The sequence below is a fragment of the Natrix helvetica genome (genome assembly GCF_964273705.1).
Source record: "Natrix helvetica genome assembly, chromosome: W".
Lineage (NCBI taxonomy): Eukaryota > Metazoa > Chordata > Lepidosauria > Squamata > Natricidae > Natrix > Natrix helvetica.
This window is the reverse complement of record NC_138555.1, coordinates 49636855-49651422: the sequence shown is the minus strand read 5'-3', so window position 1 is coordinate 49651422 and position 14568 is coordinate 49636855. Positions and strand designations below refer to the sequence as shown.

The 14568-nt window shown below is 38.5% G+C and overlaps 1 protein-coding gene and 1 long non-coding RNA gene across 5 annotated transcripts in view; one reads left to right on the top strand and one right to left on the bottom strand.

Annotated features, from left to right (window-relative positions):
* LOC309400336 overlaps nt 1–337 on the bottom strand; it is a 67311-nt gene extending 66974 nt beyond the window's left edge. The window contains exon 1 of the long non-coding RNA XR_014176640.1: nt 245–337. This is a non-coding gene — a long non-coding RNA (uncharacterized lncRNA). The remainder of the gene's footprint in view (nt 1–244) is intronic.
* A 132-nt stretch (nt 338–469) lies between these two features.
* LOC309400334 (transcription factor Sp4-like) overlaps nt 470–14568 on the top strand; it is a 126635-nt gene continuing 112536 nt past the window's right edge. Inside the window, exons 1-3 of one of the 4 annotated variants that reach the window (XM_081968756.1) lie at nt 470–607; nt 1141–1229; nt 8689–10213. In XM_081968756.1, coding sequence (XP_081824882.1) covers nt 601–607; nt 1141–1229; nt 8689–10213 — 1621 coding nt within the window. In that variant the 5' untranslated portion in view covers nt 470–600. The remainder of the gene's footprint in view (nt 608–1140; nt 1230–8688; nt 10214–14568) is intronic. The other 3 variants (XM_081968755.1, XM_081968754.1, XM_081968757.1) reach the window with 3 other exon arrangements.

Genomic DNA, 14568 nt, shown 5'->3' with positions numbered 1-14568 from the left:
CCCAACAAACATAAGTTTCTCTTAAAGTAACAATAGCCCATTAATCCCATCTTCTAAGTTAATTAAACATATATAAATCATAATATAAATTTCTCTTAAAATAACATTATTTCATTAATCCCATCTTCTAGTTTAATTATGCATATATATTACCCCACCCTCCACCCTAACCCACCCCCACCTCCCAGTCAAACACCCCCCCCCCCCCGACCCACTTTCGAGTCAGGGTTAGGGTAGCTCGCACCTCGCGCCGCCCTCGCTCGTCCCTCTGCCCTCCGTCCCCGACTCCTTTTTCTCCAGGCCAGTTGCCGCTCACTTCGCTTCCCTCCTTGGTGTGTACGTGTGCGCGCGCGCGCGCGCGCCAAGGCTTCCACAAGCCCCGCCCTCTGCACCCTCCCCCACTAAGACAAGCGCCGGCAGCGGGCGGAGAGACAGGCAGCTACGCCACACCCCAGCCGCGGTCATTCGTCCAAAAATAGGCCGACGTGCTCCTCCCAGTTCCGGCAGCAACCGGCCTTCTCTCGCCACTATCCTCCAGCACTCCGCCCTCCGCCCCTCTCTTCTTTCCTGGAGCTGCGCCTCAGCGGGCGTTAACGCGGGATGAACAGTACGTACCCCCCCCCCCTCCGGCCTCCGCTTCCTTCCCGCGCCATCCCACCTACCTGCCTCATTCCTCCGGAGCCCCTTTCTTATCCCTCCTGCCCCTCCTCCTTTCTCCCTCTTCCATTGCTCCTTTCTTTCCTAGCCCTCTCTCCTGTGCATCTCCCTCCCTCCCCCGTTCCTATTTCCTCCTCCCCTGCACCTCCCTTCTCCTGCCCCTAAAGCATCCTGGGCCACTCAGTAGCCGTGGATGCTTTAGGGGCAGGAGACGGGGGAGTGTTCTGGGTGGTTTCCCCCCCTCTGCTTTACAGTCTCCGGTGGCAGAAACCAATCAAAATTCTTCTTTCTGGGCGTTCGCTCGCCCACCCTTGTAGGTCGGGTTTAAAACCACGTTTCTTAAGTCTCCTTGTTTTCCACTAGAAAGGTGGACAGAGGGTTTCAACTAGCGAGAGCATGGAGGACCAAGGGTGGGTGAGAAGGTTCTGATTATTTTCTGTAACAAAATAGAAGTGAATGTTGCTTAATATGTATTTTTTGAAGATCAAAACGAGGAGGAAGCTATGCCCTCCGAGGGAGAGAAACCTGAGGCTGAGAACAACAATAAGAAAAACAAAACTGGAGCTTCTCAGGTAAACTGTCTAAGAAAATGGAGAACAAAAGAGGGAGGGAGAGAGATGGTAAACATCCTACATTACTTCCAAGTATTTCCAGATGGGATCAGTTTTCATCAAAATTTACTTCAGAGGTCTTTGAAATGCTAGGTGGAGGAAGAAATGATTTTTGGAATGGGTAATTTAGGTAATTTCCCATTAAACATCCTCTCCATAGCTTATGTTTAACTAACTTTCTTAACAATTTTTGTTCCTGGCTTCTAAATATTTTATTTCAACTACTTATGTCTAAAACCTATGCAGAAATGGCTATGTTCATTACAAACTTTGATTTTGTGACCACAGCCTACACAGGTTTTGTATTTATAGAGACAAAACAGGAGAATTTTTATCTTTTTAAGCAGTTAGAGAAAGCACAATATATACTTGCACGGCAAATACACAAAGACAGTCAAAACCACTCAAAAGGGTTCAGAAATGAGTAGATTTTCTAGATTTGCAGCTATACTGCAAATCGCTTTCTTGAAGAAGCCCCCAAACATAGTCCTGCATCACGTTTTCATTATACTATCCTTGGTAATGACATTCAAAGTCCAGTATATCCTGGTGAAAGCACTCGCTTTACTCCTCTGAGTAAGCACCTGTGTTCTCTTTGAATTTGTCAAGATGAGCATCAAGGATATGGACTTTGAGGGGACATTCTGTGTCCCATTTTGGCATAGTTCTTTATGTAGAGTTTGAAACAACTGCTCATAATTTTCAGCCTTGTGATTGCCCAGAAAGCCGTGAACCACTGCAACGAAGCTGTTCCAAGCTGCTTTCTCCATCCTGTTCAACCTCTTGGCAAATTCATCACGCTCTGTGATCTTCCTTATCTGTGGTCCGACCAGCTTTAACCTTTAACCTCTGACAGCTGTGGAAAGATATCTTGGAGGTACTTGAAAGCTGCCGACTCCTTGTCTAGATGAGGCTGATGTGCAGTGGTGGCATCAGAACCTTCCAAGGGTCTACCAGTGGCTCCCAGTTTATGTTGTTCTTCCCTATGGAGAACTTGGTCCGCTGTGGCCAGTCCCTTCTGTGATAGTGCGCCTTAGTGTCTCGGCTGTCCCAGAGGCAAAGAAAACAAGGAAACTTCATGAAACCACCTTGGAGCCCCATCAGGAATGACACCATTTTGAAGTCTCCAATGACCTCCCAGCCATAGTCGTCATACTTCAAGGCACTCAGCAACATCTAACTTTTTTTTTTATAAAGAATTTTTTAATGTTTTATTTTGAAAACAAACACAACACATAAAATCTTTTTTTGCATCCTGTAGAAAGTGTATCAGTTGGTTACAAAAGGCTTTCGTACATCTCTTCCACAGTCATCAAACATAATTCATATTAACTCAAGTATTTTAACTCAAATATTTATACATATTTCCATCATCATACCTCCATTTACATTTGACTATAATTGTTTAAATGTCCTTCATCATAAAATATACCAAGATTTAATACATAACCACATACTAGCATTTCATTTACTATTTCTAAGATCTTCCAATAACACTGAATCTTTATGTCCTATTCTAGTTAAACATTCATAATATTCAATAACAAAATTTTCTAATCCTTCTTTCCAAATCATTATTTGCAATTTACATCCAATTTCCTTACGTTGTACCCATGCCTATATATACCTTATTATCATTATCCCTCCTTTATTTGACTATATCCTGTATCATAACATTTTCCCCCTAATATTCAAAACTTAACTATATCTAACTTAGTTCTTTTTTTTTAAATTAATCTTTATATAAAATCCTAATCTTCCTTTCATGGGTACCATTCAATATTCATATCCCATTATTGCTTATCATGACACTACACATTGTATACATTATTATCATTATCAATTATTTGTTTAACTATATTATCACTAAATTTCACTAAGTTTAGCTAGTTTTAAGTTATACTCTTCCATCTATCAACCTGTATCTTTCCAGTAACTAAACAGTCTCATATCTTCTGCCGTTTGTGGTATCAGTCCTCTTATCTTCTCTTTAATCAACTTTGTATGGACTCCTCTTAGCAACTCTTTGCTTATAAAATCTCTCATGTAATTTTGGTGCCCTTCTTCTGTTTCCTTAATCCGCTTATATTTAATTGTCAGTGGTGTTATCAAAACTATTGCTAATAAAATTTCTCTCTTTAGATCCATAAATTCTTTTATTTTTTCTTCTTCTGTATCTTGCCATCTGAAGTAAGTTTCCCCTCCATTTTTTTCCTCTTTCAATATTCCACTCTTTCCATTTTCAGAGACAAACCAATCACCATAAATATCAGGAGTTTTAGTTTCTCTATATTCATTTTCCTCTTTGTTTTTTTGAATTTTAACTGCCACTTTATCCATTTGATAAGCCTCTTTAACTTCTTCGTCATATTTTGCTGTTAATTGTACTAGGTCATCCAACTTCTTCCTCTCACGTGTATTTGATAGTTTCTGTATTTCTGAGAATATCTTTTGCAGACTTAAAGCCTCTTTCTCCTGTTGAAATTGCGCCATTGTTTTCAACTAATAAACTCTCTGGTTAGAAGTACCTCAAAGGAACATCTGTGTGCTTTTCTTCTTATCACTATCTGTAAACAAACAGTAAAACCTTGGAGTGCCGAGCCGAGATAATCAGTGAGAGAAAATAAAGTGTTTCGTTTCCAATACACAAAATTCTAGCTTTTGAAGTTGCAGTGCTGCTGTTACAATGTTGCAAAGTTTTTTTTAATGTCTTTTTTGTATTTCAAATTGAAAAGAAAGACCAATTCTTAAATGAGTTAGAAAAACACAGTAATGAAAGAGGAGGATTTTGAACCATAGGTTACAGAGAGTAATGAAAAAAAAGGAAAATAGAAGAAGGCTTAGTCCGTTCGTTTTAAAGGTCTTACATAAATTCCGTCTGTGAAGATAACATTCAAAAGAAGAAAGATAACCCCCTGCAAAAACCATTCCAAATTTAATTCTGCCACTTATTTCTTCTGTTCTCCAATTTGAATTTATTTTAAGTTTTTTATAGGCAGTCTTAAAACAGTAAAATTTCCTCACCAGCTGGAAACACTTTCTCTTTCCATATCCTTCCGTTTTGGAGTCGCCCTGACTTGGTCAGCCAAATGGCTAGATTTTTTGTCACTGGCTTGAAGACTTTCTCTTGGATCGATCAGGGACTTTGCGATGTCCCTGAGATCAACAAGACATATTCTTCCTGTTCACTGTCTCTGTAACTGCGGGACAGTTTAGGTCCATTTGGACCACCCAGTGGCAAAAGTGTTGACTGCGATCTCAGAGCATTGAGATCGCACGTCGTATCGTCGCGACTTCGACTCCTCCTCTCAAGGCACTCATCAACATCTTGACACTGGTGTAGTCCTCTTTCAGGTTCACAGAGTGAAACATAGGGCGAGACGGGTAATTGTTCTCGTTATGAAGCAGCACGGCTTTGAGGCTCCTATAGGAACTGTCTATGAATAGGCACCATTCACTCGGGTTACAGGTGATTCCTATAGCCTCAAGTAGACCAGCCACATTGCAGAGTCACAGCCCATCTTGTCGACTGAAGAAGTTGGAAAAACGGTGAGGCTTTCTCTGATCTGTGACTTGCACACTTTAATCCAACAAGTTCCACTCCTTGAGCCTAGATGTTAGAAGCTTAGCATGGGACTTGGTAAGACCAAGGTCTCTGATCAGATTGTTGAGGTCTTTGTTGAGGGAAGTATGGCTTTCTGTCCTCAGCCACATCTGTGAAATTGTAATCTCTATCTGCAATATCTTCCTCATTGTCTGACTTGCTTCTCACTCCTGATAATGGCTTATCCCTCTCCAGGAACGGGGAGCTCAGGGCTGTGTAGTACTGGGGTGATGAAGGAATGTCTGGATACATGATAGGAGGTGCACTCTTGCCAGTTCAAAGTTTGGAAGGGTCCACCATACAGAAGTAGCAGTTGCTTGAGTGGTCAGTTCCCACCACATTCTTGGGATAGCAAACTTCATGGCTCACTTTTTCCCCCTGTGCCATCCTGTAAACGGCAGAATTATGTCTTTCAAGATTCTTTATTACAGCCAATCTAAATAAAAGTAGAGTGGAGTTGATTTCATGCTCTGTTCTATCTAGTGGGGCTGACAGATAGCTCTCTCCGAATACTTTTTGAATATTTATCTATTTAGTAGTTTATAATATATAATACAAAAATCTGAAACAAAATAGTAGGAAAAAGGGAAGGGAAGAGTGTGGGGCAAGGGAAAAAAAAAAGAAAAGACATTGACTTCCGACTTCCTTTGGTGCAATACAATAAGGTAATAGCATCAAACCTCAATATTTACTTTTACATAATAATATAAAGTAGCCATTTCTATAACAACAAACCTATTAATCGGTAAAACCCAAAATCAAAGTTTCATTTTTTTCCACCTCAAGCACAAGTCCAGAAACAGTTTCCAAGTAGAAACAAAAGTAATTGTATTTTTTCTTTGATCAAAGCAGTCAATTTGGCCATCTCTGCTAACTATCAACTTTTGCATCCATTTATCCATTGTGGGAATCAAAGTGTCCTTCCATTTTTGTGTGTAAAGTAATCTTGCTGCCATCAACATCTATAAGATCAAAGTTCCAAAAAAATTTCCCGTCTTTTTCCATTAAACCCCGAAGAAAATTTTATCTTTATATTCACTTTGTGAATCTTCTGTGTTAAGATATGAATCCTACTCCAATATGTCTGTCTTTTATTACATGTCCACCATAAATGATAAAAGGTCCCTTCTTTATATTTGCATTTCCAACATTCATTTGAAATACCTCTATGCATTCTTGACAACTTATCTGGTGTTAAATACCAACAATACATCATCTTATAAAAGTTTTCTTTTAACTTGGAATTTAGTGTAAATTTTAGACCATTCGTCCACATATTTTCCCATTGTTCAAACATTACATGATATCCAAAGTTTCTTGTCCACTGAGTCATGCAATGTTTAAATATTCATTCTTCAAATTCAAATTCAATAATAATTTGTAAACCTTAGCAATAATATGTTCATCACTACCACACAGTAGGATTTCCGATTCATTTTTCAGAAAGTCAAACCCATAACTCTTTTTATCTAATTAAATCTATCTTTCAATTGTAAATATGTAAACCAATGGCAGACATGTCCTTCTGCTTCTAATTCCTCTTTGGATTTGAGGATAGGATCGCCAAGATTAAAAGATATTATTTGACCATAAGTCCATCAGTCTGGCTTTGCTACCATTTCCTTTCTAAAAAAGTTTCCTGGGGGGACACCCAGAGAAGCATCTTCACAAAAAACCTTGTTTTATATTTATTCCAAACTGTTAGGATAGCAAGGCCAACAAAATGGTTATTAAAATAAACATTTACTTTCACCTTGTCATATCACAAATAGCCGTGCCATCCAAATCTTAACTCATGGCCCTCTAAATTGAGTAACCTCTTATAGCCAGACCAAACTGCAAGCATCAAAATACAATTTCAAGTCTGGTAAACCCAAACCTCTAATGGCATCTGCCATTGTTTAAATGGAGTATCAGTTGCAAGTATTGGTAACATCTGAAAGAGAAACAGCATCTTTGGTAAAATATTCATCTTAATTACAGAAATTCTACCCATTAATGATAATTGCATCCCATCTCAATAAGTCCTTTTTGATATCATCCCCAAGAGGCACATAGTTATTTTGAAACAGTTTTGTGTTTGTATTTACCAGTGTAACCCCCTGGTATTTCATCTTTTTCTCAACCTTAAAGCCAGACTTTTTAGTCACTATGTCACCATCCTGACAGGTCATATTCTTAACAAGCATTGTTGTTTTTTGTTTATTTATTTTAAAAGCTGCTAAAACCCAAAACTCATTTAATTTTCTCATCGGATATTCTATATTATGTTTTGGGTCTTGCAAAAATATAACCAAGTCATCAGCAAATGCCCTCAATTTATAAACTTCCCTTTTAACATTTATATATACCTCTTATTTTCTCACCTTGCCTAATATTTCTATTCAAAACTTCCAACACCAATATAAACAATAAGGGAGATAGGGGGCATCCTTGTCTTGTACCCTTTTGAATTTCACAGGAGTTGATTAAGTCCCCATTAATAATCTTTGCTTGCTGTAATGTATAAACTGTTTTAATCCCCTGGGTAAAATTCTCCCCAAAGTCCATGTCTTTCAAAACCTTAAACATAACAGCCCAATTTAAATAGTGAAAGACCACTGCATCAAAGAATAAGCTGCAAAGAAAACTTAAAAGTGCCTCTTTGTTTAGCAAACAGCTGAACCAATCAGATACAAGTAAAATTGGAACTGGTTCTCACCCTCCCTCAAAACACCATTTAAGCAGTCTTTATTTTAAAAATTAAAAAAGTTCAGCAAAGTACAGCAGTCAGTTAAAGGTGATGATAAAATCCTCTAAAAAGTTTAAATCCAAATTTTTTAAACATAGTTTCCATAATGATGTCCGGCTTCTTTATTTTGGTTTAGTTACAACAACTCCTCCCCTCCTCGCCATCTTATACTCACAAAGCTTTAGAAATGATATTTCAACAAAAAGGAAAAGCAGGCTGCAGCCAAAGGGAACCTCTGTTATAGCAAAAGGTAAATATACATAAAATTAGTGTTCTAAGAGATGGTGGCAGACTTTATTGTCCGTTTTAAACGGCTGGTTCTTCTATAGCTAAAATGATCTTGGTTGCCCCGCTTCCAGCCAGAGGCTCGACCGATTACTTCTTCAAGAAGCTCTCCAAGAGCATCCAGCCACCGGGGAACAAAAGAGTTAATTTCCAGAGCTTTCCCTTTACCAGGGAAGTTTCTTCTGACTTGAAAAACAACTCTCAAGGACAAATCCATGGAGAATCGGCAGCAGACCAAAATAATACTACTGGCAGGTCACCAAAGTTCCGGCAGAAGTCAACATAGCAGATTATATAAATGAGAAAAAAAGATGTTTCACACATTAGCTAATATTGTGCAAGCTATTACCATAGGGCATAATATATATATTGTAGTCTGTATTTTCCTAGAACATTGAAAATACTGAAAATTTTCTTAATTTCAACTCTTTTAAACTAATAAATCACTGAAATTCTATCTAGCGAGCAACAATTGTTCTGGCCAATTCTAGAAACTTCTGGACGGTTCTCACAGTTCCAGAATATTCTGGAAGTCTACTCAGCATTGAATGTGAACCAAGAATCTTCTTGAAAACAGATAAAGTTCAAAATACCTTTAGCCTTACTACAGAAGTAACATTTTTGTGGAACAATAGCTATTTTCTATTTGTTTTAGGTATAAGGGATTAGGAAAACACACTTTGTATCCAGGAACAAAAACTAAATGGAATTTTGTTACTTAGTGTAATATGTACACTATATATGCTGTTGCTGCTGTTCCTTTATAGTGCATGTTCTAATACACATAATATTTTTATTAGGATTCTCAGCCCTCCCCTCTGGCTTTGTTGGCAGCAACCTGCAGTAAAATAGGAACTCCTGGTGAGAATCAAGCAACTGGACAACAGATTATTATAGATCCTAGTCAGGGTTTGGTGCAGCTTCAGAGTCAATCACAGCAGTTAGAATTAGTAACAACTCAGCTTGCTGGAAATGCTTGGCAATTTTTTGCAGCTTCTCCTGCTTCAAAAGAGAACAACCAGCAAACATCTTCTGTTGCTTCAACTGCAGCAAGTCTGTCCAATAGCAACAATGAAAATGTATCCCACAAAACAAAACAAAACAATTCTTCTGGAGTAACACCAGGACAATTACAAGTTGTCCAAGTACAGAGTTCAGGTAGTAGTGTTCAGTACCAAGTGTTTCCACAAATTCAGACAACAGAAAGTCAACACATTCAGATAAATCCTGCTAATGCCACAGCTCTGCAAGATATACAGGGTCCAATTCAGCTCATTCCTGCAGGGAAAAATCAAGCTATTATTGCAACTACAAATAGGACATCTTCTGGGAGTATTATTGCTCAGAATTTGGCCAATCAAACAGTGCCTGTCCAGGTTAGGCCTGGTGTTTCTATTCCATTGCAGCTACCTATTGCTGGTACTCCGGCTCAAGTTGTAACTTCATTACCTATAAATATTGGGGGAGTGACTCTAGCATTACCTGTAATAAACGTTGCAACTGGTAGTAGTTCTGGACAGGTTGCCCAGTCCACTGACAGTGGACTTTCCAATGGACACCAGCTATTATCAACACCTGTCACAACAGCTTCTGTTAGTGTTATGCCTGATTCTCTTCCTCCCTCTTGTACAACTGCAGCCTCCACATCACTAACAGGCAGTGAAACGTTAGTTACTACTGCAGAAACAGGTCAGTATGCAGGCACAGCAAATAGTTCTGAAACTAGTACTGAAGAAGCTCAGATGACCACATCTGAAACAGAGGTACAAAATTCTAGTCAGCTTCAGTCTAATGCTTTGCAAAATGTGCAGGATCAGTCAAATTCACTACAACAGGTTCAAATAGTAGGTCAACCTATTCTCCAGCAGATCCAGATTCAACAGCCTCAGCAGCAGATTATTCAAGCAATTTCTCCACAATCTTTCCAGCTTCAGGCAGGCCAAACTATTCAGGCCATCCAGCAACAGTCTTTGCAAAATGTTCAGCTGCAAGCAGTGAGTCCAACACAAATACTCTTAAGAGCACCAACTTTAACCCCATCAGGACAAATCATCTGGCAGACGGTACAAGTCCAAAATCTTCAAAGTCTTTCAAATCTCCAAGTTCAAAATGCTGGGCTACCCCAGCAGCTAACTATTACCCCTGTATCTTCAAGTGGTGGTACAATTGCTCAAATAGCACCAGTAGCTGTTGCTGGCACACCAATAACACTTAATACTTCTCAGATTGCTTCAGTGCCTAATCTTCAAACAGTAAGTGTAGCCAACTTGGGCGCTGCAGGTGTTCAAGTGCAAGGAGTGCCAGTCACCATTACAAGTGTTGTAGGTAAGTCCTATCCATTTGGAAGCATAATAGTACTGTATAAAGATATACTTTCCTCTAAATGCAATAATATATAAAGATAAATTTACCATTGGCAAAATAGCACCATGCACTAATCTTGCCTGGGCATTTACTGAGAGCCTCTCTCTCTCCCTCCCTCTCCCTTTAATTTCATGCTGAATGAGAGGAATTGTAAACCCAAGATTTCAAATGTAGTTTTGGATGGTGCAAAGGGCTGCCATGGAAAGAGTGGAAATTCACAGTATGTGTGCCCTGTGAGATTTTTTGGGGTTTCTGTTATGTAATCAAAGTTGACACTTTCTGTCCTGGGTTGGTCAATTTCCATCTTTATGCCTGACTCCTAAATTTTCTCATTACCTTAGCTATTTGTTATAAATAACTTAGGTTGCAACTTTAAAATATTGATTATAGCCTCTGCATTAGATAAATATATAATTACATATTTACATATCAATAAGATTGCTTGAATTATATGTACATAATATGTTTTGATTTAATACATTTCTGATTCTGTTCAGGAGCCTTGAATTCATTTATGCAAACTGACAATTAATTTACTTCTTCAAGAAAGTTATAGACCCTTTTTAAATCTGCAAAATAGGCAGATATTTTATTTCCTCTTTAAAGGAATTCATATATAAGAATTAGTCTTTTTTTCCTCCTATATCTGCAGTGATTAAAATAAGTTATTTAATGTAAGAAATAGTTTATTTTTTTAAAAAAATATCCACTAAACTAAGATATGGTCATTTATAATTACAGTTAATTACAGTGGAAGAAGAACCTATATCATTTCAAGCTTAGGTTATATTTTACCATTACATTTTAACAGTTCATACATTCTTTCACTTTTTAGATCAGTGAGGTTACTTGGTTCAAGTTATAGTACATCTTTTTTTTAATTTATGTTTTTTTTTGTTAACATACATGATTGCTTAGTGAACAGTATATTGACTGGGTCAATTTACTTTATACTCAATACTGATAATAATACTATTTAAGTGTACATGGTAGTACTCTTCCAACTTCTAACATTTACATATACTTAGTAATTGTAGTAAGTTATATTATGTGACAATATGCATAGTAATATTTTTCCAATTTTTAATTTCTACCGCTGTTTTCTAATTTTTAATAAAATCCATATTGAAAGTTATTCTATATCTATCCATCATCCCTTGCCCTTTTTAGTATTTCAGCTCTTATTGACTTTACGTATACATAGTAATTATAGTAAATTGTATTATGTGATAATATGCATAGTAATATTTTCCCATTTTCTAATTTCTACTATTTTCTAATCTTTAATAAAACCAATCCCATATTTAAAAGTATTCTATCTCTATCCATAATCTCTTGCCCTTTTTAGTATTTTAATTCTTACTGATATTTTGATAGGTTTCCCATGCTCCTCCCTTGGGATCTTGTATCCCTTTACATCACTCTAAGTATTTCCTCTTCCACATCTGCCTCTCACTGTCTAATCTCAAACACCCATCAGCAACTCTGTCAATACTTTTGGGAGATCTTTCTCTTTGCCCTCTTCTACCCTTTGACCTCTTGTGTGACCTGCTCTGCTTCAAAAAAAATTATCTCTTTCGTATCTTTGTCTGCTTGTATCATTTGTTGATTTATTTCCGCTATTCTTTCCTCTACTCCTTCTGGTTTCTCCTCTATTTTCTGAATTTTTTGTTCATTCTTCCTTGTCATTTGCTGGGAGTTTCCTAGTCCCACATGTGTATCGTACATTATTTCCATCATCTCCCTATGGTTCCTTGTCATCACTTCCTGAATACATTGGAGCATTAATAGTATTTCTTTTTGGAGTGTATTTGTTTTTCCTTGTTGTAACATCCACTGTTCACAAACCGCTCCAGCTTATTTCTTTCTTCGGTTGCCCCAGCTTCGGTCAGCCATAATGGCTGTCTCTTCTTTGTTGGTCAGGAGGGTGCCTCAGATCAAATGGAAGAGCCACTGCTTTCCCGCGATCAAAGGATTTCTCCTTTCTTTGTCACCCCTCCAGAGTGACTTTAGCCCCTTAGGGCCCCGCAACGAAGAAGAATCAGCTGGGATTTTGCAGAGCCCCACTATCCGCAACGCCAAACTGAAAGTCTCAAGTTACAGTACATCTTGATGCAGTAAATACTTTTGAGCTTTATTACATATAGGTTGCAGATATAGTGAATGTATAAAAGTGGCAGTAAAGGTTTCCCCTGTCCAGTCGTGTCTGACTCTAGGGGGCAGTGATCTTCTCCATTTCTTAGCCAAAGGAGCCAGCGTTGTCCAAAGACACTTCTGTGGTCATGTGGCCAGCATGACTAATGCCAAGATGCACAGAACGCTGTTACCTTCCCACCGTGTGTAGTTTTAGCCCCTAATGCACTATTGATTTATAAAATCAAAGAAAGTACAAAGTTTTACCTAATAAGCCTTTACACACTGAATTTATTTAATTTCTATGGCCACCCAGCTCAACCAGGTGAATTGAAGCCTTATGATTTCAGTTTGTTTGCAGTTAAAACATTTGTTCCAACTTCATAAAATGATCTTCACTAACAAGTCAATCTACTCTAACCCTATAGTATATTTAGGCCAAGGATATATTTTTTTGAACATTATCAGCTAAAAGGTTCACAAATACTAAGTGGAGAGTAAAGTAATGATGCATAGTTACACTTAAGCTTTCATAAATGGGACATTTTCCTCTGTCTTGCGTTCAAGGAAATACCTTTCAATTAGTCATTTTCAACTGTTTCTCCATTCTTAAAATGGGCACATACTTAATAACAAAGCCAGATGTATATTATGAGTATGCCCAACCTTTGGAAAAAGTACAGAGTATACTGATTTATGAGATCCATAAGGCTTAAAAGCTGCTTCAAAAATTATGCAGATACTTTTGTGATTTGAGAATGGTGCTTTATGCTTATTCACCGTAAACTTCCCATTTGGATTACAGTTTACATAAGGTTGCCTTTGAAGACCACTCAGAAGCTACAACTGGTCCTGAACACAGTAATGCACATTGCGCATGGTGTTGCAAGTTCCTAGGTTTACCCACTTTACACTTCTTGCATAAGTTGTACTGGCTCCCATTTTCCTTCTGGGTGCAATTTAAGGTGCTGGTTATCACCTTTAAACCCTATATGGCATGAGACCAGGTTATTTGCAGGACTGTCTGTCCCTGAGAGCATCTCCCCGTCCTACCAGATTGTATAAGGACACTCCAGGTGCCTTCCCTAAATTCTTGCCACCTAGTAGGACCTTGCAAGCATGCTTTTTTGTGGCTGCCACTACCTTATAAAATATCCTCTGTCTGGTAATTTGGCAGCTCCCCTCCCTTTAGCCTTTTGGAAGGCCATCAAGACCAGGCTTTTTACTCAGGCACTAGGCTAGAATGAAGATATTTGGAGTTGGTTGTAATGATTAAGGCACCAGGTTTTGCTTTGTTTCAGTGTTTTATGATGTTATAGTTACTGGGTTTTATTGTTGTAAGCTGCCCAGAGTTGTATTTTAAAATGAGCAGCCATACAAATCTTTTAAATAAATAAATAAAATAAAGTACTATATTTTTCAGACTATAAGATGCACCTAAATTAACAGGAGGAAAACAAGAAAAAATAGTTTTTGGCCTCCGTGCATCAGGTTTTCGCCCTCCCTGGCCCCCAGAAGCACTCTGCAGTGCTCTGCACAGCCCATTTTAGCCAAAAACGTGCCAGTTTTCGCCAAAATCGTGCCCATTTTTGGCCTGTGGAGTGCTGCTTATTGCCCTGGGAGGGCAAAAACGCAACGCACGGAGGGTTTGGGAGCCCAAAACCGCCCATATTTGGTCTATAAGACACACCTAATTTTCACCCAATTTTGGGGGGGGGAAGGTGCGTCTTATACGCCGAAAAATATGGTACTTTCTTCTGAAGGCTTTAATGCTTTTTTTCATATTTTTTTCACAAAAAATCTAACAGCAAGAGCTGATGTGCCCTCAACCGGGCCTTATGAGTGAGCAGCAGACACTTGCAGCCCTGCTTCTGCGAGCAGCATGCACCAGCACTTGCAGCCCCACTCGCATAAATGAAGTGTGTGTGCATGTGCACACCTGCCCCTCACACAAAACCATCCCCTATTCCCCCCCCCCCTCCCAAACGCTGGGCTGGGGAATGCTGATCTAGAATACAACTTGGTAATCATTAGTTATATTTTATGAAAGTACGCCTAGGATAAGTAATAGCAAAGGAAGAAGAATAGTTGTTTAAGAGGGCAAGTAATTTTATGACAGATTAGGGTAATAGCTGATGAAGTCAAAAGTCAGAAATTGTGTGAAATAAAGGTTAGAAATGCCA